This window comes from Saccostrea cucullata, unplaced genomic scaffold, assembly GCF_032062105.1.
Source record: "Saccostrea cucullata isolate Sc308-1 unplaced genomic scaffold, CSIRO_AGI_Scuc_v1 ctg564, whole genome shotgun sequence".
NCBI classification, from domain to species: Eukaryota; Metazoa; Mollusca; class Bivalvia; order Ostreida; family Ostreidae; genus Saccostrea; species Saccostrea cuccullata.
In genome coordinates this window covers 246,716-269,273 of record NW_026928294.1, presented here as the reverse complement: position 1 = coordinate 269,273, position 22,558 = coordinate 246,716, and the positions used below count along the sequence as shown (strand labels likewise).

The 22,558-nt window shown below is 34.0% G+C and overlaps 1 protein-coding gene across 5 annotated transcripts; it reads right to left on the bottom strand.

The window, feature by feature from the left end:
- Positions 1-763: 763 nt before the first annotated feature.
- On the bottom strand, positions 764-19,342 carry LOC134277098 (uncharacterized). Of its 5 annotated transcripts, none has more exons than XM_062759383.1 (22): positions 19,275-19,342; positions 17,155-17,244; positions 14,426-14,458; positions 13,606-13,775; positions 12,402-12,827; positions 12,189-12,221; positions 11,970-11,996; positions 11,664-11,825; positions 10,914-11,226; positions 10,626-10,699; positions 10,390-10,460; positions 9,797-9,988; positions 6,380-6,544; positions 5,832-5,900; positions 5,588-5,631; positions 5,293-5,497; positions 4,774-4,983; positions 3,554-3,638; positions 3,261-3,376; positions 2,600-2,767; positions 2,173-2,265; positions 764-1,866 (listed from the first exon to the last, which is right to left on the bottom strand). In XM_062759383.1, exons 1-22 carry the CDS (start codon positions 19,313-19,315, stop codon positions 1,732-1,734), a joined length of 2,922 nt encoding a protein of 973 aa, XP_062615367.1. In that variant the 5' UTR covers positions 19,316-19,342; the 3' UTR covers positions 764-1,731. The 5 variants fall into 5 exon arrangements, with proteins under 5 accessions (XP_062615367.1, XP_062615366.1, XP_062615368.1 ...); XM_062759384.1 differs by lacking the exon at positions 19,275-19,342 and adding an exon at positions 18,706-18,921 and having other exon boundaries at positions 766-1,866; XM_062759382.1 differs by lacking the exons at positions 17,155-17,244; positions 19,275-19,342 and adding an exon at positions 14,854-15,590.
- Positions 19,343-22,558: the final 3,216 nt, after the last annotated feature.

The window sequence follows — 22,558 nt, the reverse complement described above, 5'->3', positions numbered from 1 at the left end:
GGTCGGCCATTTTGGTCCCGCCCTACCCCCGGGGGTCATGATTTGAACAAAATTGAATCTACACTACCTGAACATGTTTCCATATAAATATGATGAATAATGGCTTTGTCATTCTTGAGAAGAAGATTTTTAAAGAATTTTCCTATATACATGTATATCTATATGTAAAACCTTGGTCGGCCATTTTGGCCCCGCCCTACCCCCGGGGGTCATTATTTGAACAAACTTGAATCTACACTACCTGAGCATGCTTCCATATATATATGATGAATTATGGCTTTGTCATTCTTGAGAAGAAGATTTTTAAAGAATTTTCCTATATATTTCTATGTAAAACATTGGTCGGCCATTTTGGCCCCAGCTCTAATGATTTGAACAAACTTGAATCTACACTACCTGAGCATGCTTCCATATAAATATGATGAATTAGCTTTGTCATTCTTGAGAAGAAGATTTTTAAAGAATTTTCCTATATATTTCTATGTAAAACTTTGGTCGGCCATTTTGGCCCCGCTCTACCCCCGGGGGTCATGATTTGAACAAACTTGAATCTACACTACCTGAACATGCTTCCATATAAATATGATGAATATTGGCTTTGTCATTCTTGAGAAGAAGATTTTTAAAGAATTTTCTTATATCTTTCTATGTAAAACATTGGTCAGCCATTTTGGCCCCGCCCTACCCCCGGGGGTCATGATTTGAACAAACTTGAATCTACACTACCTGAGGATGTTTCCCCTTAAGTTTCATCTTTCCTGGCACAGTGGTTCTTGAGGAGAAGATTTTAAAAATATACCACTAAATTTTCATTAATTCCCAATAATCTCCCCTTGAATAAGGGGCGTGGCCTTTCATTTGAACAAACTTGAATCCCCTTCACCCAAGGATACTTTGTGGCAAGTTTGGTTGAAATTGGCCCAGCGGTTCTTGAGAAGAAGTCGAAAATGTGAAAAGTTTACAGACAGACAGACAGACGGACAGACAGACAGCTAGACGGACAGACGGACGCCGGACAAAATGTGATCAGAAAAGCTCACTTGAGCCTTCGGCTCAGGTGAGCTAAAAAACACTACTGGCACTATATACCCTATCTGTTTAAAAAGTAAAATAATCAAATATGAGTCAATCATATCCAAAAATTCAGCAACAACAAAATAATGAACATAACAATTTATAATTTAAAATTGTTTCTGTAAACCTTTACCTCTAAAATCTATCATCAATAGCTACTAAGATCCAGAGTTTAAAAAATCTACCATTAAAAAAACAACAACATATTGCTATATTCCACTAGGAAATATAATAAAGATAATACAACATGGATTAAAATAAAAGAAAAAAATATATACATGTACATCAATTAAATTACTTATTATATAAAAAATGTCATTACAGACACCAAGTGAACACAGTTATGGTGGTTTACAATAATTTTCACTGAGCAGTAACAGCACTTTATAATAACGCCTTCAGTACCATGAATAAAAATTGTCAATTATGCAAAATGTACAATCTCTAAATGTACCACAAAGGTGTAGGTCCATTATTTTGATTGTTTTTCTCCCATGATCTAAAGGAAATCAAGGTTTCACTAAAAATTTCTAAAGACACCAATACATGTATTATGATTATCACAGATTCTACTATTTTTGCATTGGTAAATCTTTTTCTGTGAAAAAAACACCATTCACAGATTTTCTTGAAGTTTGTGTATAGCTCTATATGAGGTTAATTTTTCTCCCTTTTCTTTGGTTTGTGTGGTATACCATGCACCCTGAATCTGTATAGGCATGTATACAATGGATTTCCATGGTTACTTAAAATACTCAGTTGAACAAACTTGTAAACACCAACATTAGGCTTCTGAAATGATAAAAATTCAGAGGAATGATTAGAAACTCTCTGGCAGCCCACAGAAATGTTTCCATTTTAAAGTTACCTTGTAATTTTAACACAAATGAACTAGTTCTATATGTATTGCTGCAATTAAAAGATACTCTGATATCACAAGTGAACTGCTATATCAAGACTGAACTATTCTCAATATTATCAATAATATTTAGTCCCTAGTGAACTACTTCCTGATACTACTTGTACTAGATACTGTGATATCACTAGTGACCTACTTCCTCTCTAGTGACCTACTTCCATATACAGTGTATTAATTACCTGTACTTTGAACGTCTGTAGAGGGGGTCCCCTATCTGTATAGGTGAAGTTTCCTAAACGCTCTCCTACTTTGTCATTTTCATTGTTCAGGCCCTAAAGTGAAAACAGCATTATATTTTACTTTATTTAAAGCATTTAAGCAAATTGAAAAGTACATGTAATTTGATACAGTAAACATGGACATTTATGTTTGGGGGTAATTCACACTAAAAACAAAATAAGAAAAGCTTTTGCATAAATATAACCCAATTTAATCAATATTTATTCAATTTAATCATTATATATAATACATTAACCTGGTATTGCAGAAATAATATAACATGATATTTTTGTTCCCATCAGCATAATTAACATCCGTAAATATTTCTACAAAAACTCTTCTAAGAGTTTTCAGGCTACAGTCAGAAAATATATCCTGTTTACTTACAATGACTGTAAAGTCTTTGGGGGCGCTATCAATTTTTCCCTCGGGGGCCAGGGACTTGGGGATGTGCTCCAGGGTGAATGCTGTGGGGGTGATGTTGTCTGATAACTCAATCACAAGGTGACCCTTATCACCCTGAAAGGCCCAGCAGGACCCAGGCTGTGTCTCCGGCTGTAAACAGATGCCAGGACATTAATAGGATCATGTTCTATACAATTCAAAAACATGGCAGGGTGTAGAACATATTTTATACAAATTAAATGTGTACATGTATTTATATATTCTACACAATAATATACAGACATACTAATACGAGATACTCAAAATATAATCCTGTAATCTATTAAATATGACAAGAATCTGTGTTTCTCACAATTGGCAAACAATAATCTAGTCAGCAATAGTTAATTAAATGCTGAACTGAAATATATATGCTTAACCCTCTCCACAAATTTAAATCCCCAGAATGATAACATCTGCATCAACATATATCAGTTTATTGAATCCTAGGAACACATGAATTACCCACAAAATGACATCCCTATGAACCAGCATATGGTTACCCAAGAAGGTATGAACATCGTCCCTATAAATTAGAACTCCACAGTCTTTTAACTGCTCTGACTACAGATGAAGATGCCTGCACTCCTAACTAACGACTTACCTGTATGACGCTGCGAGGCGAGTTGGAGACGTACCAGAGGGGAATCCCCAGTATACTCAGACGAGCGGTGTTTTTGTGGAATGTCTCGGAACACTTTGTACTGATAATACTACCACCTGTAAGATACATGAGGTTGTTAATGATTGTCAATATTCATATCGTTCATGTTATACATTTGAAAATGGATCAAACTTCTGTTCTAAAACCAATGTTAAAGAACTAGCATACACAATTTCTATAACCATATCAAAGGACAAACTATGGTGATATTTATTCAGTAGATTAGTACAGACCTGCAGACTCCAAAGCAAAATCTGGCAGGGCTATTTTGTCTGCACTGAACTTTTCCAAAGCTTCAGTCACGATCTGTCTCACAACCTGTATAAAACAAATCATCAAAACTATTCTAACATCGAACTTCTGTCAAATAAAAGTATTTAGAAACAGAAATTACATACTGTATAAGTAGAATTTTTAGCAAGGATTTAATTTGGCATTATTAGCCAGGGTGCTGACATCCCTAAAATTGAATATCGCTAAAAATTAACTGCGTATTATTTGTTTTTTTTCCAAAATGCAGTGTGACTTAAAAATTCAGTGTACTTTTTGTATCCTGTCACAATTGTACCTAGGCAAACCTGGCATTATAATGAGGTAAGCGATATAACAGTGACACATAGTTTTGCAGGTAAAAGAAAAAGAAACTAAAATTCATTGTAAAACCCTCAATGAATTATTCATACTCAGTCAATTTAGGAAAAACATATGTACTGGTGATTGTTTTCATGGTTTTATCTTGATGTTGAACCTTAAGAGTGAGTTATGTCATTGGAATTTTATGGCAGTAGTGAGAGTGGTGGGCAAAGAAGCAAGGGACTTTGTGGAAATCAATGTCAAAATTTTACTTCTGTACTTAACTTCCTTTAATTTATAACTAAGCTAACAAGAACATCTACTGCGAGTATAGGAGTATTCTTTTATAGGGATGTGCAATTTTATTGGTATACCGGTATATCGCGATTTTTTGTTGCGTGATACATTTATAACTAAGGTCTTTAGGTACATATTATAAAGTCAAAATTATTCATTTATTTGTTCAACTTTCAAATCACAATTACAGAAAGTATAAAAAATGTTGTAAAAAGTGATAGGAGTACATAAAAATTTTAAGAAAGTAAAATTTTGTTTTTCTTTTTTTTATAATGACTTTTCATACAAAATCATTGTAAAAACTGCTTTTAAAAATATCCCTTATTGTGGGAAAAAATCCGATATGAAATTTTTGGCCCCATAATCTAATATTTGCAATAAGTAAATCAATAACGAATTTTATATATTTTTAAATAAAATACATGTATAAACTAATGCAACAGTTTCAGAAAAGTAATTGAAAAAATTCAAAAGTTAACATGTTTCAGTATGACAAGCAATGAAAAGAAATACCAGAGAGCAATAGGTGTGAATTAGTAGATTAGTGATCTAATATTCCTGACCAATCAATCAGTGCCCTTACCTTCTCTGTCACCAAACCCTGTCCCCCGGAATCTGATACGTAGACCTCCGTGGCCTCAGTTCTAGACATTTCCTGTAGAATTTTATTGCTGAGCTCCTCACCAAAGTCTGCCATGTATTTCTCCAGGTCACTTTTCTTGATAAAGGTGGAGTTTAACCAAGCTCCAAACAGGTACTGGTCAGCACCGCCTGTATCATTCCCTGACATTATCTGAGTAACAAACAAACAGATTTAATGTGAGTCGATTAGTATGTTTAAAATGCAAACACTGAAATTCATCTCTGTAAATACAGGAAAAAATGTTTAAAAAGAACAAATTTAAGGACTCAAAACATTACAGCAGAGAAAATCTACATGAAAGAAAATGAATTTTACAGAAAAGTAAACTTCTATCTCTAGAAGAATTAAACCCTTCAACAGCCATACCACATACTGAACAGTTGTCACAATGTAATGCATCTTATTGGTATTAAAATGTTCCCTTTGTAATTTTCAGGATAAAGTCAATAAAACTCCTACCTGACCCAGAATTAAGTTGACCTTGTCCTGCACCAGGGCTGTGTAGAAACTCTCGTTCCTGCAGCAGTTCTTGAGCTGTCCTGCTAACCACGCTTTCTCCAGCTCTAGGCTATCTAATCGAGCTCGCACTGAGGACAGATCGTCTTGTATCTGTAGAAGGCTAGCCGAGGCTTCCACTGTCGTATCACTACCTTCCACAGTGTGACTAAAATGTTTAAAATAGGCTAACACTGGTCATTCAACATACATGTACCATAGAGAAATCTGACTTTTTATAATTAAGCAAAATTCAAACCTTTTTATTCTCTCCAGTTCATCAGCCAATTTTTGCTCAAGATTCTGAAATGAAAGACTAGTTTAATACAAAAATACTTAACAACTAACTATTAATGCTTTTTTTTTTCTTTAAAAGTTTTGCTACTCAAATTTTCATAAAAAATGATTTTATTTACCGGTAAAGTTTTCCCATTGATAATGTTTATTTGCACAAAACAAAATGCAGCAATTAAAATGCCAACATCAATCCGAACTTGACTTACTGTGATACTCGTTTTAAGATCATTTTGAAGAGTCAGCATCACTTCACCATTCTCCTTCTTCTCTGACACCTTTTAAATTCAAAATTATCATTTACATTTTGTAATTTCTTGTTAATTTTATTTTAGTCAATTTTTGCTGCCCATTTGGGTAGCATGAGGAATAAATTTCTGTTGCAGTCATGTCCCCAACATCATTTGTGTGTTGGTAGCACAGCATTTACATTGTATTACTGAGACATAATTTTCACTTTTCAAAAGCGAGATCTTGACGAGTTTTTCCAAATAATATTGATGCTGTATACAGGGTTATTTTCGCCCCGTGTTATTTTCACCCATTCACACAGAAAATATTTTGCCCCATTTTAAATTCACCCAATTTCAATTCTTTTTAAGATAATTTTGCCCCATTTCATTTAAGGCAAATAAAACGGGGACGAAAATTTCCCTGTATACAGTAATTTTGAAGGTAACTATCAACTTTTTCCCCTCAATGACGGCTACCTGTGTGTATGTGATGTTATAATTGCTATTAAGCCTGACTGACTGACCTGTGACTGTGCCTGCTCTGTAATGCGGTCCTGTATCCCTGTGACCTCATGCTTCACCACCTCCCCGACAATCGTCCTGATGTCCCTCTCAGTGAGGCTATCCCCCCGCACATTCAGGTCCTGCAGCACCCTCAGTATCTCCTCTGTTATGTTGGTCTTCTCTACCTGTCATTTAAAGCCATTAGAAAATTATTATAAAGTTATATACATATTGTAATTCATTAAACATCAATTAGAACATATAATAAATTTCTTTTAATTATAATATTCATGTTTTACATTAAAACAGTCTATTATCAGATATTAACTTTAATTCATAAAAATTATTTGAAACAAAACATTCAGCAAACAGCAGCTTAAATATAAATTCACATGCTAAGAACAAGACTGGAAAAATGAATGTAATACTGTATACAGGGTTATTTTCGCCCCATGTTATTTCACTTGAAACGCCCACATATATGTCTTTTAATGTCGCCCAACAAAATTAAACGCAAAAATATACAGTAACTAAACAGAAACACATATATGTCTGCAACAGCAAAAAAATCTGAAAAAAGAAACATTAACTTAATTAAAAATCAAAACTGAAATTCAAAAACAAATTTAGGAAGTCAAACTTCATGCAGGCTTGATTACATACAAATCCTTGAGCTCTGTTTTTCTCTATCCAGAAAGGTCTTGCTTTACATTTTTTATTTCGAGAAGTATTATTCATTGCTTTTTCCTTTCCTGGCAGTGGAACATATTTGCACTTCCTACCAGGGCTTGAAAGAATTTCTTTGTAGACATTTCTGCCAACAAATGGGTTAGGTGAATAACATGCAGCACTGACTGCGCTAGAACCTCCCATCTTACATTTAGAAGACATTCCCTCTTTTTTACGAAGTTCGTGTCTGAGGTTTTCCAGCTCCTGATCTGCTTTACATATTCCTACATCATCTTCAGCTGGATCTTCACAGAACAAAGCAGCAGCATCTGACTGATCTTCATCAGGAAATTCCTCACATATATCAAATTCTTGTTCTGAGAAGGATTCAGCAGTATGTGTTTTTTCAGAGTCTGCACTTTCTGTGAGTTTTTCATCTACAGTGTCTGAAGAAATTTCTTCTGAATCAAAATCTGCTTTAAGAGTTTCATCTGCCTCTACATTTTCTTCACATGTTTCCTTCAGTGTCCACATTTGTTTTTGGCTTTGTTTCTTCACATTTTCCTTCGGTGTCCACATTTGTTTTTGGCTTTGTCTCTTCACATTTTCCTTCAGTGTCCACATTTGATTTTGTCTTTGTTTCTTCACATTTTCCCTCAGTGTCCACGTTTGTTTTTGGCTTTGTTTCTTCACATTTTCCTTCAGTGTCCACATTTGTTTTTGGCTTTGTTTCTTCACATTTTCCCTCAGTGTCCACATTTGTTTTTGGCTTTGTTTCTTCACATTTTCCTTCAGTGTCCACATTTGTTTTTGGCCTTGTTTCTTCACAATTTCCTTCAGTGTCCACATTTGTTTTTGGCTTTGTTTCTTCACATTTTCCCTCAGTGTCCACATTTGATTTTGGCTTTGTTTCTTCACATGTTCCTTCAGTGTTCACATTTGTTTTTGTCTTTGGTTGTTCACATGTTCCTTCAGTGTCCACATTTGATTTTGGCTTTGTTTCTTCACATTTTCCTTCAGTGTCCACATTTGTTTTGGTCTTTGGTTCTTCACTTTCTTCACATTTTCCTTCAGTGTCCACATTTGATTTTGGCTTTCTTTCTTCACATTTTCCTTCAGTGTCCACATTTGATTTTGGCTTTCTTTCTTCACATTTTCCTTCAGTGACCACATTTGTTTTGGTCTTTGGTTCTTCACTTTCTTCACATTTTCCAGGAGAGTCTCCAACTGGTTTAAGGTTTTCTTCTTCCTCTTCTCTACTTTTTTCAAGTTTTCCTTTAATTTTGGGCTTTTTTTCCTCTTCTGTACTTTTTCCACATTTTCCTTCAGTGTCCACACTTGTTCTTGGCTTCTGTTCTGGTTTAAGGTTATCTTCATCTTTTCCTCTACATTGTTCTTCAGTGTCCTCACTTATTTTTGGCTTTTCTTCTTCTTCTGTACTTTTTTCACATTTTCCTTCAGTGTCCACACTTCTTGGCTTTTGTTCTGGTTTAAAGTTATCTTCATCTTTTTCTCTACATTGTTCTTCAGTGTCCTCATTTATTTTTGGCTTTTCCTCTTCTTCTTCTGTACTTTTTTCACATTTTCCTTCTGTGTCCACACTTCTTGGCTTTTGTTCTGGTTTAAGGTTTTCTTCATCCTTTTCACTACATTGTTCTCCGATTTCCATGCTTATTTTTGGCTTTTCCTCCTCTTTTATACTTTTTTCACATTTTCCTTCAAAGTCCACATTCTCTTTGGGGTTTTCTTTTACTTCTTCACTTTCTTTTAAATTTTCTTCAATGTCCACACTTGGATTGAGATTTTCTTCCACCATTTCATCTTTTTCACATTTTCCAACACTATCTAAATTTTGTTGGAATTTTTCTTCATCTTCTCTATTTTCTTGACATTTTTCTGCTGTGTCCAGACTTGCATTGGGTTCTTCTTCCTCTTCCATACTTTTTTCACCTTTTTCTTCAGTGTCCACAATTCCTTTGAGGTGTTCTCCCATTTCTCCACTTCCTTCAAACTTTTCTTCATTGTCTATAGTTGGTTTAGGTTTTTTATCTGCTTCCCCTGTTTCTTTACATTTTATGCCCATGTCCACACTTGGTTTTGGTGTTTCTATTGTTTCTTCATCTGGTTTAAATTTTTGTGTATCTGCATCAATGCTTTGATAATAGTTTTCCTCTGCATCAACATTTGATTTACATTCTTTGTGTTGGTCAATGGCTGGCTTAGGTTTTTCCTCTAAGTATAAGCCTTGTTCCCATTTTTCTTCCTTTGAAATGCTTGCTTTACATGCTTTTTCTGTGTTGTTGCTTGCTTTACATGCTTTTTCTGTGTCATTGCTTGCTTTACATGCTTTTTCTGTGTCATTGCTTGGTTTGTATGTTTCCTGTGTGTCAATGCTTGGACTATATTTTTTATCTTTGTGAATATTTGGTGTAGCCTCTCTTTCTGTATCCAAGCTTGGTTTAGATGATGCATCCTCTGTCTCTATATTTGGTTTACATGTTGGTGTGTCCTCCTCCTCTCTGATTTTGTTAGTTTTTTGAGCTTCTATGCTAATTAATGCATCTCTAAGCTGTGTAAAATGTTAAACTTATTACAACATGCAGATTACTTTTACAGAAAAAAAGCTGTTTGGTGCATTAACAAACTAGTGGAAGTTTACAAAACTAGTGCATGATGAATTGATTACATTTCTAAAAGTTATGAAATATACACTATACTGAAACAAGGACTATATCTATCATCTACCGCATTCTTTCTGTCGTATGTACCTGTTTAGCCGCCTCTTCCTCCAGCCAGCGATTCTGATTGGCTAATTTTTCTTCATTCAATCTCTGTTCCACCATCGTGGCTACTATTTTCTCTACTTCCCCCACAGAGAGAGATTCATCTCGCCCCTCGCTGATCTGTATGACTATTCTTCTCACGTGCTCTCTTAATTCATGAGGACTTATTCCGTTCATCTAAAAAATGTTGGGTTTTTTTCTCTCTTAATATGTGAATGAATCATTGTCTCCTTCTACATGAAAGCTTAACATAGAAACTTTTACAGTAAATCTTTTCTTCTTTAATTAGACACCTATTTGTAGTCTTTATAGAAGTCTAAATGTGATGACATATTTATCATTAATAGTGATTCTCAGGGAAATATTTTAAAATTTTTTTTTATGTCATTCATGTTATGAAAATACAATGCAATCACAAAGGGCTTTTCCCCTTTTCTCTAATAAAATTAAAATTTCTATTATCATGATTACTTGGCAGAAAGTAGTCAGTGCCATTTAGATTTCTTTGCAAGTATTTTTCAGTAATACTCTACTTATAGAAAATTTACAAAGCCTCAAGGAAAATAATGAAAAGCTACCTTTGATAAATCCAGTATAGAATCATTATCCCTGATATCTATGAAAGCTGCCGGTGTAATGTAAGGATATACTGGAAAGAAATGACAACTGTTTGTTTCAAGGAATAAAAACCTATATAAATACCAAGATAGCAATACAATAAAAATAAGAGAATAAGAACTTTTTGTGATAACAATTTTTGAGCTTCTATTAAAGCGTCACTTGTGCATGTATATACTCGTGATATAATTCTTACTTGCAAACAATAACAATGGTAAAATCAGTAACAGTGGCAAGACAATACAACACATCCGGGATAGATAAGACATCCTGTAATGTATATAAAAAACTCTGTTACAATAAATACCTCCCCAGGCAGAATTACAAAACCATTCACTTAATTATTTAAATAACAATTTTATATTATATAATTCTATAATTGTATATGATCAATCCAGCAGTCAAAATTATTCTAAATAAATGTATATATGTGGTATACTCCTCCTTTTCGTTACATAAACAATTAAAGAAAATACAGTTTTACCTTGAGAAAACTCCTACTTCCCAGACAAACATTTGTACAAAGACGGATTGAGCAGCTGAGAGAGTTTTCCGTGTCACAAAAGCACAGCCATTAACAAGATGTCGTAGTGTGGAGGTCCAGATAAGGTGATACAACAGGAGGAGTACCGTGGACACCACCCTACTGGTCAGTGATAAGAGTGGTCGACACACGTATCTCCAAACCGGCCTCCCCACATGATTCCACACAGGTCGTCCCACATGATTCCAGATTGGTTCTCCTACAGTATTCCAGACTGGTTCAGTAACAGGCCTGGCTGCTGTTGTAATGGTTTCTGCAATGATAATGCAAACAATATTGTTTTTGACAAAAGCAAACTGGTCTTTTTTTGCACCTTAATATATCAAAATGACAATGGAGATGTGTGCTCAGGTAGTCTGTGAAATACACTGAACCCTGAACAAAGCAGATGCTTACCACTATATAGCAGCTGGAGAATGGTAGTTTTGAGAAGACTAATGTGGCAAACAAATTTTACTCTCTTTCTTTTACAAATCAGGTTCAGATTTAATATCTAAATATGAATTACCACCTTTATTTCATCAATGATTTCAAAATGATATTTCCCATATAAGGTTGGGTTTTTGTATTTAATAGGTTTACTTTCTGCTGATATTCTGTTAAGCTTTAGTAAATAAACATCATGCCAAAATGTCAGTCATTAATGCCTACAATATCTTTTTCCCATTACAATACCAGGTTTTACGTTACCAATGATTGTGGTGACGACGGTGGTGGTGGTGGTGGTGGTGACCACTGATGACGAGGAATCTGATGTGGCGGTGCTGCTGGTGGTGGTGGTGTCTGACTGGGAGTTCCTAGTGTGGCTCCTACTGTGTGAAGAGTTTGAGTGGTAACCTGACATGTTGGTCCCTGTGAAATACATAGCATGTATGTCATCATCAAAGAATTCAACAAACATACCGAATAAAGGGAAAATTCAATTCTGGTGAAAAATTTACCAATCTGTACACATATAAACACCCCCCCCCCCCAAAAAAAAAGTATAGTACATACCAGTAAACTCTACTTCAGATTCAATTCCTGCAACATTAAAAGATCACACTGAATATAACATGATTTTCATTGAAGATTGTATTTCAGAAAACTAAACAAGACAAAACTGCATGTAAAGATATCATTTAAAGTTAAAACCTTATACTACTGTGTTTTATATGTATGTATATGAAGTGTTGCATTAGTCTAAATGTGAATAGAATGCACTAATTTCCATACCTGACATTTCATCTGAGTCTACTTGATCCAAACCTGGAATGAAAGAAATGTTACTCTATAATAGGCTACTGTGAAGCTTGGCAACATTTTATTTACGCAAGATACCTCTTTTATTCAATAAAAATCAGTTACCCGGTAATAAGTCTGAATACAATGTGTAGTAGTAGAAAGACTTGCAGGAAATTAATTTCAAATGGCCATATAAAACATTACCATATAACTTGATTTTTCTGTTAGAGTTTTGGATTTCCTTCATGCCTTTCTCCATTTCCAGATCGTTAAACTCTCCAATCAGAGTTTTCCTGACCGAGTCGATGAAGGATGACTTTGATGACATCAGAGATGACATGGAGGCTGAGGACGACCTTGTGGATGACCTTGTCTCTGACATCTGATTGGTGCTGGTGATGAGATTGGAGGCCTGGGATCTCCGCGATCTCGACGTCCGTGTGATGCTCCGGGACTCGCGGCCATTGTCCAGTGTACTCAGCGACTGTAGTGACCTCCTGGACTCCCTGGCGTTCTTGTTCACGTTCACACCCTGCAGTGACCTCCTGTTCTTTTTGTTCTGCTTCTCTATCACAGTCCTGGCATTCTTTAAACTGTTGCCTGACCTAAGTAGAATCCCATCCTCATAAACTGTAACAAACAAAAAATGACATATATTTCAAAATCTATTCAGTTATTTAAATGCCTTGGTGTCTAAATTTCAAAGACTTTAAAAAGTATATAAAAACTATAATTAAGAGGGTAGCTATCTTTCAAGCCAGGAGAATAAGTCTAAAAGTCTATTGTTTGTGGAAGTCTTTGACTCATTAAATGACATATTATAACAGAATAACACACAAACTTCTCTATGAATTAATAGAAACATACTCTGGGGAAAAACAGTTTATACCAAATGCATAGCTTCAAACAAGTGCAATTTTAAATTACATTTTTTTTTAGTTTTTTATGCCATCACTTTAATGTAACTTTTAATTTGCATTCTAATCTAAAAGAAAATCTAAGATTTTTTAGTTGCCCAGAACTACATAGGGAAAGTCTGTGTTTTAATAACAGCTCAGGTAAATTTTATGGGGATTAACAATTTTTACATGCTTGCAGCGCTTACAAAAACATGGTCTTAAAAAGATAATATCTGACCTTGATATTTACAAAATTTAGGAAAAATAACTTTTTTATTCAACATTGTTCCCTTATTACCATTTGAATTTTTCAGGTAAGATACTGCGCACTAAAAATAACTCATTAAAATTTCTTTAAATAGTAAAGATCAACACATATAAACAGGAAATACTAAATGCTACATTATACAACACTTACAGTGGATGAACACATTATGTCTGAGTAACCCTGTATAAACATTGCCTTATATTACTGTCTTGCTGTGAAATACAATCCATTATATACCTACCAGTTCTTGTGGACAGTCTCTTCTCTGTTATATAATGGCTGTCCTCCTCATCAGAACTGACATACAAATCACCGGTCGTCACATAAGGTCTTACTGACCCCTTCACATGTGCTCGAGACATGTTGGGAATTTGGTAATAAGAACTTTCTGCTTTTCTTCTATAACTTGGACTGAAGTAAAAAGGGAATAATATACCAATCAGCAGTAGAGAAATCTTACTTCAGACATCTTAATATTGTAAGCACTTTAAACCGGTGAAGCACATTAAACAACATCCAACTTGAAATAATTCATGCAACCAGTGGGCCATGAAGTGAATGTATAGAGTTATTACTTGTCTGACTAGAACACCTCTAGTTTACATTAACTCCTATCTCCAGTCAAGCAAAATATCCTTCCCATACATCATTATGATACAACATGTAATTATCATACACAAAATTTAAAACATCTATCAGCATTTAAAAAACTCTAAACCCTTTAACTCCCACACTAAATGATTTATTTCCTTTATCAAAACATTATTTCAATCACTTTGCACTTTCTTTCAAGCTGTAAAGAAACAGAACAATTCCACAGATATATAATTCATAATCACAGCACAACACACATGAGCAATATATAACTATTTAGTACATGTGATTAAGCAGTATTAAATCCCTGTATTTTGAGTTTTTTAATTCATAATAAAACTGAAAACCCCAAATCTCTTCTGAAACAATTTGTTGGAGGTTCATGTATCTATATGTACACTAGCTGTTACAATAATACATTAATATTTGATAAAATCCTACAGAAAATACCAGCAATAAGAACTTACCTTCGTGAATAGGTGTAATCTGTTTTACTCATCCTGAAGAATTTAAATAAAGAGTTGTAAAAAAAATGCACATCCAATAGTGTAAACAAGAGAAATGAAGAACCGTTATTTAGTGCCTATTCAGGGTACGTAATGTCCACACTATACATGACATTTCTCCTGGCCATTATTAGCTGGCTTATATAACATTACGCCTAGGGTCACCCAGTCAAGCCAAAAGCTAAAACTATTCAAAAGATTACAATCCAAATCACTAAGCATTTCAATTTTGTAAAATTTCAATTCATTACTGAAAGTCAGATAACACTAGTCTATGTCAATTTAAAAGTTCATTTAAATCATAATATGGATTATAGATTCATGTTTTTTCATAACAGCTTTTCTATACAATTGTATGTAGCATTTTGTGTAAAATCAGACCAACTCACCATTTACCTAAATCTTGCCAACTTACTTTGTGGCTTGCAGCATTGAAGGCCTTGTTTATTTTTCTTCTAGATAATTGCCTGTTATTTTTATTAACAAGTAAACCAGCCCCATCTTTTCTCACAGCCAGATTGACTGGGATAAACAAATTCAGCATCCAGCATGCCTCTCTCGGCAAAAGGATTCTAATATTTTCTACATAAACAACATTTTAAGCAGCCAAGCATCTAATATTTGATACAGCCCTTGGAATAAGAATTGAACCTGAAACATCCCCTCCCTGGGCATTGTGAAGAATCAGATGAAAATAATAAAAGCACTTAAATATAGACTTTTTTTCCTGTCATTCACTTTCCTCCCCTGAGTGCATTAAAAAGACACTTGCACAAGATTGACCAAGAGTATTTTTTATGTTGATTTTATTGATGCCCATCTGTGTTGCACTGATGCCCCAGTCAATTTATGCTTTGTTACCCCCCAGTACAGCTTATAGTGGCTAGCTCAGTGATGTGATGTTATTGTTACTGCAGGCTAATCATTATTGATCCTTGTCTCTGTGTCAGGGCTAACAGCTTTTACTAGATTAACATATCCTTATCACAAACTCTCAAATATTTCTCCTCAGAAACAATTAGCATAAACAAAATGAGAGGAAACTGTATCCATGTTATCTACATGTAAGCATATCACTCCAGGTTCTAATGACAGCAGAGTCATAAGCTCTAAAGGACTCATATTTATATACTAGTAAACAGATGTACACAAATATCATTCCAGAAGGAATCCATGATGCATTTTTTTTTAATTTTCTATAAGATCAAGGAAAAAAGCAAACATTCTTAAGATGAAAGGAGGAGTACTAATAGTTTTGGTCATAAAAAGTTCATATGCTGTCAGTATCTGGGTGTTAAACAAGTTCAGGAACACTTGTTGGAATTTCTACTTCATTTGTATTATACACATGTGACAGTGAGAAGACAAATGGACAGACAAATATGAAAGACACAATTTATAACAAATATTAACAATTAATGAATAAAAATATGAAATTATCAAAAGATACTTCATTAACCTTATCATTAATGGGAATAATGAAAAACAGAGTAGGGATAGGGTCCCTTTAAAAATATCAAACCTTAAACATGTTTATATCACTCTTGAAGAAAAACAGTAAAAAGATTTTCATTACGTTTTCTAAATGCATGTTGAACTTAGTGGGTTTTTTTTTCAATCCTTAGATTCATTTCCATGAAAATTTCATATTTTTAGATTAAATAATGAAAGTTCCTGAATTGGATGCAATTTCAATTGATATTAAGTCCAAGTTGTTAGACTTATGTAACATGTATATATAAACATTCTGAAATGCTACATCCTTCTGTAAGTTACATCCCTTCACTCTGAATTTTAAGTGTCACAAAGTCGTTAACAAGTCCGTGAGCATTAATATAATGTTGTTTGTTAATGCATACATGTACAAGATTTGAAGAAACATTTCTTTTGGAACTGCCATGCAACTGTTTACATGCATTAAAATTCCAAACTCAAATCAAATGAACACTCACAACAAACCACAAATCTGAAAAAACATAATATTTCCAGTACATCTATTTCTGCAATTAAATACATTTAATAACGATATTTGTGTAATAGTTTAAACAAGAAGTACAACTCAATGGGCATGAATTGGTTCAATAATATATTGAGAAATAATGGACTTCAGACACTAATTAAAAAACTTTTAGAGTTTAATAATAATACATCTGACACATCATATCAGCATGGACTAGCTTCACAATTACCTTTTAAATATATGTTGAAACAAAAAAAAGATGAATAATGATGCCAATACATCATAATCTATTTAGAGCTTATACAAATTTGACATTATGCTGTGATGATTACAATGTCCAATAAAAAATACATTCGGAACAAGTTATTTCCACAACTCAATGCAAACTAGACAAAGGTTACCACAGCATGCAAAGAAAATGATGCTTAAATATCCATAATATACTGTACATGTACATAAATTAGCGTATTCAAAATTTATCCCATTAACTGGGTATGGAGTTGTTGATGTAATCATGAATTTAGCGCTACAGATGTCTGTGCCATGTAGTGTATTTATGAACGATTTCTTAGTGGTATTCATGAATTAGCGCATCAGTTTCCGCGCCAAAGCCACTAAATTATGAAGCCCGCTTTTTTAAGTACACATACAGTACTTTAAACAAAAGTAAAACTCCAGAGCTACTTGTCTATGAAATAAAACATCCTATACTATAAAAGCTAGTACTTACTTTTTGAAATAGTCATCTTCGAGAAAATCAGTGGACACTGAATGTACTGTTCTATTGTATTGGTAGGTCTTTGTTTTCTTCTTTTTAGATCTATAACAAAGTGAAACTATATGTAGGCCTAAAAAAAATGTTTCTTAACTATCACATGCCAATAACAAAAATATAGTCAGTGCACTTGAGGTTTTTTATATATTTTTTTTCAAGCGTAACTTATGATATATAATTTTCTTTAGACAGGTTGAAGTTCTCTTTCTAGCTGTAATTTTTTTTCCTGATCTACCCAACAATAAATATTAATCAAAAAATTTCACATTGCATCCTTTGGATGTCTCAAGAGTGTGTCATATTATACTGGTGATGAAGAGGAGCTAATTATGAGCAGGCTTAATTATGAGACAGAACAATAACATTCATCGAATAGTTTCTCCTTTATTTCTAAGAAAACATTCACAAAAATTAATGTTTGATTTTAAATGCACCATTGTACATTCATAATGCAAAAGTTCATTTCATCTCTAAACAATTTCAAGTCTGTTTTTACCCTACATTTCCTCTATCAACATGTGATGACCTTAAGATGACCTCTGAATGTAATTTTCCTTTCTAGTAAATGACCAAAAAAAAATGACAAAAAATGACAAAAGCTTTTTACACAATAATTTTAAAACACTGCACGATTATATATTTACAGTTTTTTTGCTGAATGTGGATGCAATTTAGGCACAGTAGCACTCCATTTAAAGTTGCATGCCTTGTCGTGATTAATTGTAGTAAAAAATATCAATGTGATATTCCTATAGGTATATACATATATGCACATGAAAATAAACAGTCAGCAATACACTAACAGGTCCAGTTCAAAGACTATTTCTACCAACATAGCTATATATTAATAGCTACGTAGGTATTTAAACCTATCCATAGTAGCTATTTTTACCTTTCTGCTTTACTTGCATTTTGCGGCCAAACGCAGAATGGCGCACCATGGTGAGCACTGAATTTCTTGATACTGTCACACTGATGATGGATAGGACAAAAATTTGGCCAAAAAATGATTACTTCCTATATCAATTTTGCATAGAAACTAATGTAAAACTGCTGATTCAGGAAGTAAACATTTTTTGGTCAAAATTTTGTCTTATTCATCATTAGTGTGACTGTATCAAAAATTATGGTATTCACCATGTTGCGCCCTTTATTCATTAGACCACAAAATGTAGATAAAACAAAAAATTGGTAAATAATAGCTACTTTTGGTAGGTTTAAATACCTACGTAGCTTTTAATAGCTATGTAGGTAGATACAGTCTTTGGACTGGACCTGACTAAGCACCCAAAAGTGGTTTCAAAGGGACTTTGTAACTGTTTGTTATTGTTATAGCAATTCTTCAGGACAGGTTGCAAGTACAGCCTTATATATTATAAATGAAATCTTAGTTTTCATTCCATTATTTAAAAATATGACCAGTGTCCCTTTTTATTCTGCAAAACTACTCCAATTTTTTTAAGCAAACTAAGCAGCAAAGGCCTACCAAATGACTAAGCTACTTACGAATTTTGTACTCTCTCGATTCGCATTATGAAAATTTTTTCCGTCAATCAGACATCAATGGTGCATCCAATACACAGAATTTCTTCGTGTATCAGAATACAAACTATGCAAAGTATTCTAGAGTAAAATAAACAAACAACTAAACCAGACTCCTTCGGCATCGAGCTCCGTTTTCGCGACAACACTTTACAGTGCATCACTCTCGATGAATCGACATTTTTGATTGGTCAATGTGAACCTTGTAAACAAAGGGGGATGGGCAGAAAAGGTGCGGATCAAACATCTACTACAAGTGATAATATTAATAACAGGAAAGTTTATTCAAAATTACTTATACATAATATCTTATAACATAACCATTAGCATTTGGAAATATATAATTCTTCTTAATAAGGTGCATTAATTTTAGGTGATTAAATGGAATAGATAATAAGAATAAAATAGGTAACGTTAAAATAAAGGGAAATACACATAAAATAAAACTTATACTTCAAGATAAAATACCTCTCTTGATTTCAATACGCTATACATGTAAAAGCTGAAGTTATTCAAAGCGTCACATTCTTTACCCACAATCTTGAAAACTCAAAGACAGCAGAAGTTCGTTCATAAATTACGCAACGGATAACTCCAAAACGATATAAATTAAAAAATGAATCTCGTATTCCACAAATCCGGATTGCATTTTATCAAGTATTTATGACGTTTTCGTGCAAATCATAGGTGTTGGAACCGGGGGGGGGGGGGGGGGGGGGAGGATAACCCCCACTTTTTTTGCAAATATATACATTGAAAATTAGGTATACCTTTTTTTATTGGTTTAGCCCCCCTTTCAATTAGCCCCCCCCCCAACTTGCAATTTGTTTCCGACGCCTATGCAAATATTTTTCTGAGTAAAACATATAACGGATAACGGATAATTGCATATTAGTGCAGAAAAACCATATTCATCCCCCCCCCCTTGACTCAGACCAATGTTATAAGTTCACGGAGCAAACATGGACCTCTAAAACATCACTGAGAGGTGGGATCAGGTGCCATTGAGGAGTGAGTATCCACTGCCGCCCGGTCATTACCGCCGTGTGCTCCTTTGTCATGATTGAGAAATAACGGGAAAAATCCATAGACATGCAACTCGATCAGTGTGTAAATATAATGGCCTAACAATCAGTATGGAAAAGTCAGTCAGCATTTGACAAAATGATAAATTGTACTTGCTCACAAGGCATTGGCTTCGGAAACAAATTGAAAGTTGTGATTCTAATGGCTAATTGAAAGAGAAAAAAATTAAACCTAAAAACACACACACCCGAACAAACAAAAATTGGCACTTGAATTTGAATTTTTGCTAATTAATATGAAACAGTAGCATATCATTATAGGTAAAAATGGATGGAAAAAAATAGATTTTTATATGCTTCCTCTAAAAATTATGTTACACAATACTTAGTTTAATTCTGTGAAATGTTACCCACTTGATCTTTTGTGTTTTTAAAGTAATAAGTAATGTGAAAACAGTATTCAAATTTACATTATGACAAAATGATAAATTGTACTTGCTCACAAGGCATTGGGTGAAAAATACAGAGATCGAGGATGTTTATGTTTTATGTGCATTCTTTAATTAAAAGCATAAAACATATACCTGTTATTTTTTTTATAGAATTGAGAATATCAATACACATATGAAACCAAGTACCATTCATAAAGTACTTGTGGACAGGAAACAACCCCCCCCCCCCCAACCCGGGGCATGTTGAGCATTCTTCTTCACAAATTATTTTTATTTCATTCATTAATCATGTGTACCGTAGGAAAAAATCGCAAAACCCCCAAAATAATCGTTCCACAAAAATGTCTCTCTTATAATATAACCAGAGAAGAATCCTACCATAAATCTCTTTCGCATTCGATCGTTGTGTTCTACAAACATGTGTCGTTTACTGGCTAATCATATAATGAGTACACGGTATCTCATTATATGAAAATAGTAAATGAAAATATAGAATTTTATATATACCATGGGTATGATTAAAAAAAAAAAAACAAACAGGCACTCTAATTAATGTGTCCACAAAACACTACAAGTATGTTTAGCACATTTTTGTGAATTTAGCAAGCCATGCATACATAACTTAGCAAAAGATCAATGTGGTTAATAATAGTTGAATCGTCCTATAAATTAAAATCTGCAACTATTCTAATTTCAATACCAACCCTAAACTGATGTCATATTTTCATTAGTGAAATACTAACGAACAGTATTCGACATAAAGGTCCACAAAACAATACAAAATCAGAGGCGTAGTCAGAAACTTAAAAGTGGGGGGGGGGGGGCTCAACTCCAGAAATTCTTTGACAAGCAAAAAAAAGAAAAAAAAAGTCATCAGACGGTTTTAACGTGGGGGCACCAGCATATATACCTATGTTTTATGTAGTACTCTATATATTGCAAACTCTCCAACCCCCAATTCCAAAGCCTTAAGGCCATGCGTGTTATATAAAGAAATATTAAGATGTACAACATGTAATATCCATTGGCGAATACACTGGATATGTATGGCATGAAATAATATTAGTCATATCACACTTTGAATGGTGGGGCCTAGGGGGCGAAGCCCCTGGAAGCTCCTAAATTTCGTGTAATTGAATAGTAAAATCAGAAACAAAAATAGTGGCATTGATTAAAAGTATGGCATTAATAATATTAATCATATCAATTACTTTAAAAAATTTTAAGGGTGTGCGTCCCTCACGCCCCCTTAAATCAGCTAGCCAAAGTGATATCAAACCCCTGTCTAAGCTGAATGAGAGGATTTCAAATAGTGTTTTTAAAGTTGATTGACATTCATCACAGGTATACCGAAATCAGAATCTCCAATACTGCAGCTATATCTTGTAGAAATTACTCATTTTGATGAGATTTGGATTGACTAGAATTCTATAGTACAATATATGTAAATTAAAAGAGTGCTAATGAATCAGCAAAATTAAATAATTAAAAACCCGGAGGTTTGACAAAACTTACTTTGTGACTATGTGTTATACAAGAAATGGGATACAGCAAATAAATAATGACTTTCAGATGTCAACACAAGGGGTAGCTAGTGATTCTCATTTAATTTTTTTAGATAACAGATGCTGAGTGAAACAAAAATGTCTAAACTTAAATTTATGATCCGCACTCCCTATCACAAACTGGAGAACACAAGAGGTCTTGACAGATTTAATTGCTTTATTACATTACTATATTATACAACTATTACTTCCAGAGAAATGCTTACTCGGTTGTTGAAAATAAAAAAAAAATTGCCATAAAATAAGGTTTAATATTATTTCAACATAGCTGTGATTTTGTTCTACATTAATAAGTGGGTGGGGGGGGGGACAGACAGACTGGGTACCCCAAAGCGTGAAAGTGGGGGGGGGGGGGACAGACTAGACCCCCACTGCCCCCCCCCCCGTGACTATTTCCACATTCCATGAAAATATTATGAGCAGAGCAAAAAAGGACATCAGGTGTCATGTAGGAGTGAGCATCCTGACGACCGGTCACACCCGCCGTGTGCTCCTATCATGATCGGGAAACAATGGGAAAACCCGTCGTGAATTCAGTATATAAATAATAGACTAACAACTAGTATGAAAAATGTCAGTCAGCATTTTGACTCCAATGATAAATTGTATTTGCTGACAAGGTCATTGTATCAACCATGGAATTTACGAAATGATAGCTTTAACGAGACTGCTGATATTCTTGTTTCATGAACTTGTTTGTCAATAACTTACATCGCCTTAGAGATTTATCAAATTATTCATACGTAGAGCATGCTCTTGTGTATCGAATCAACTG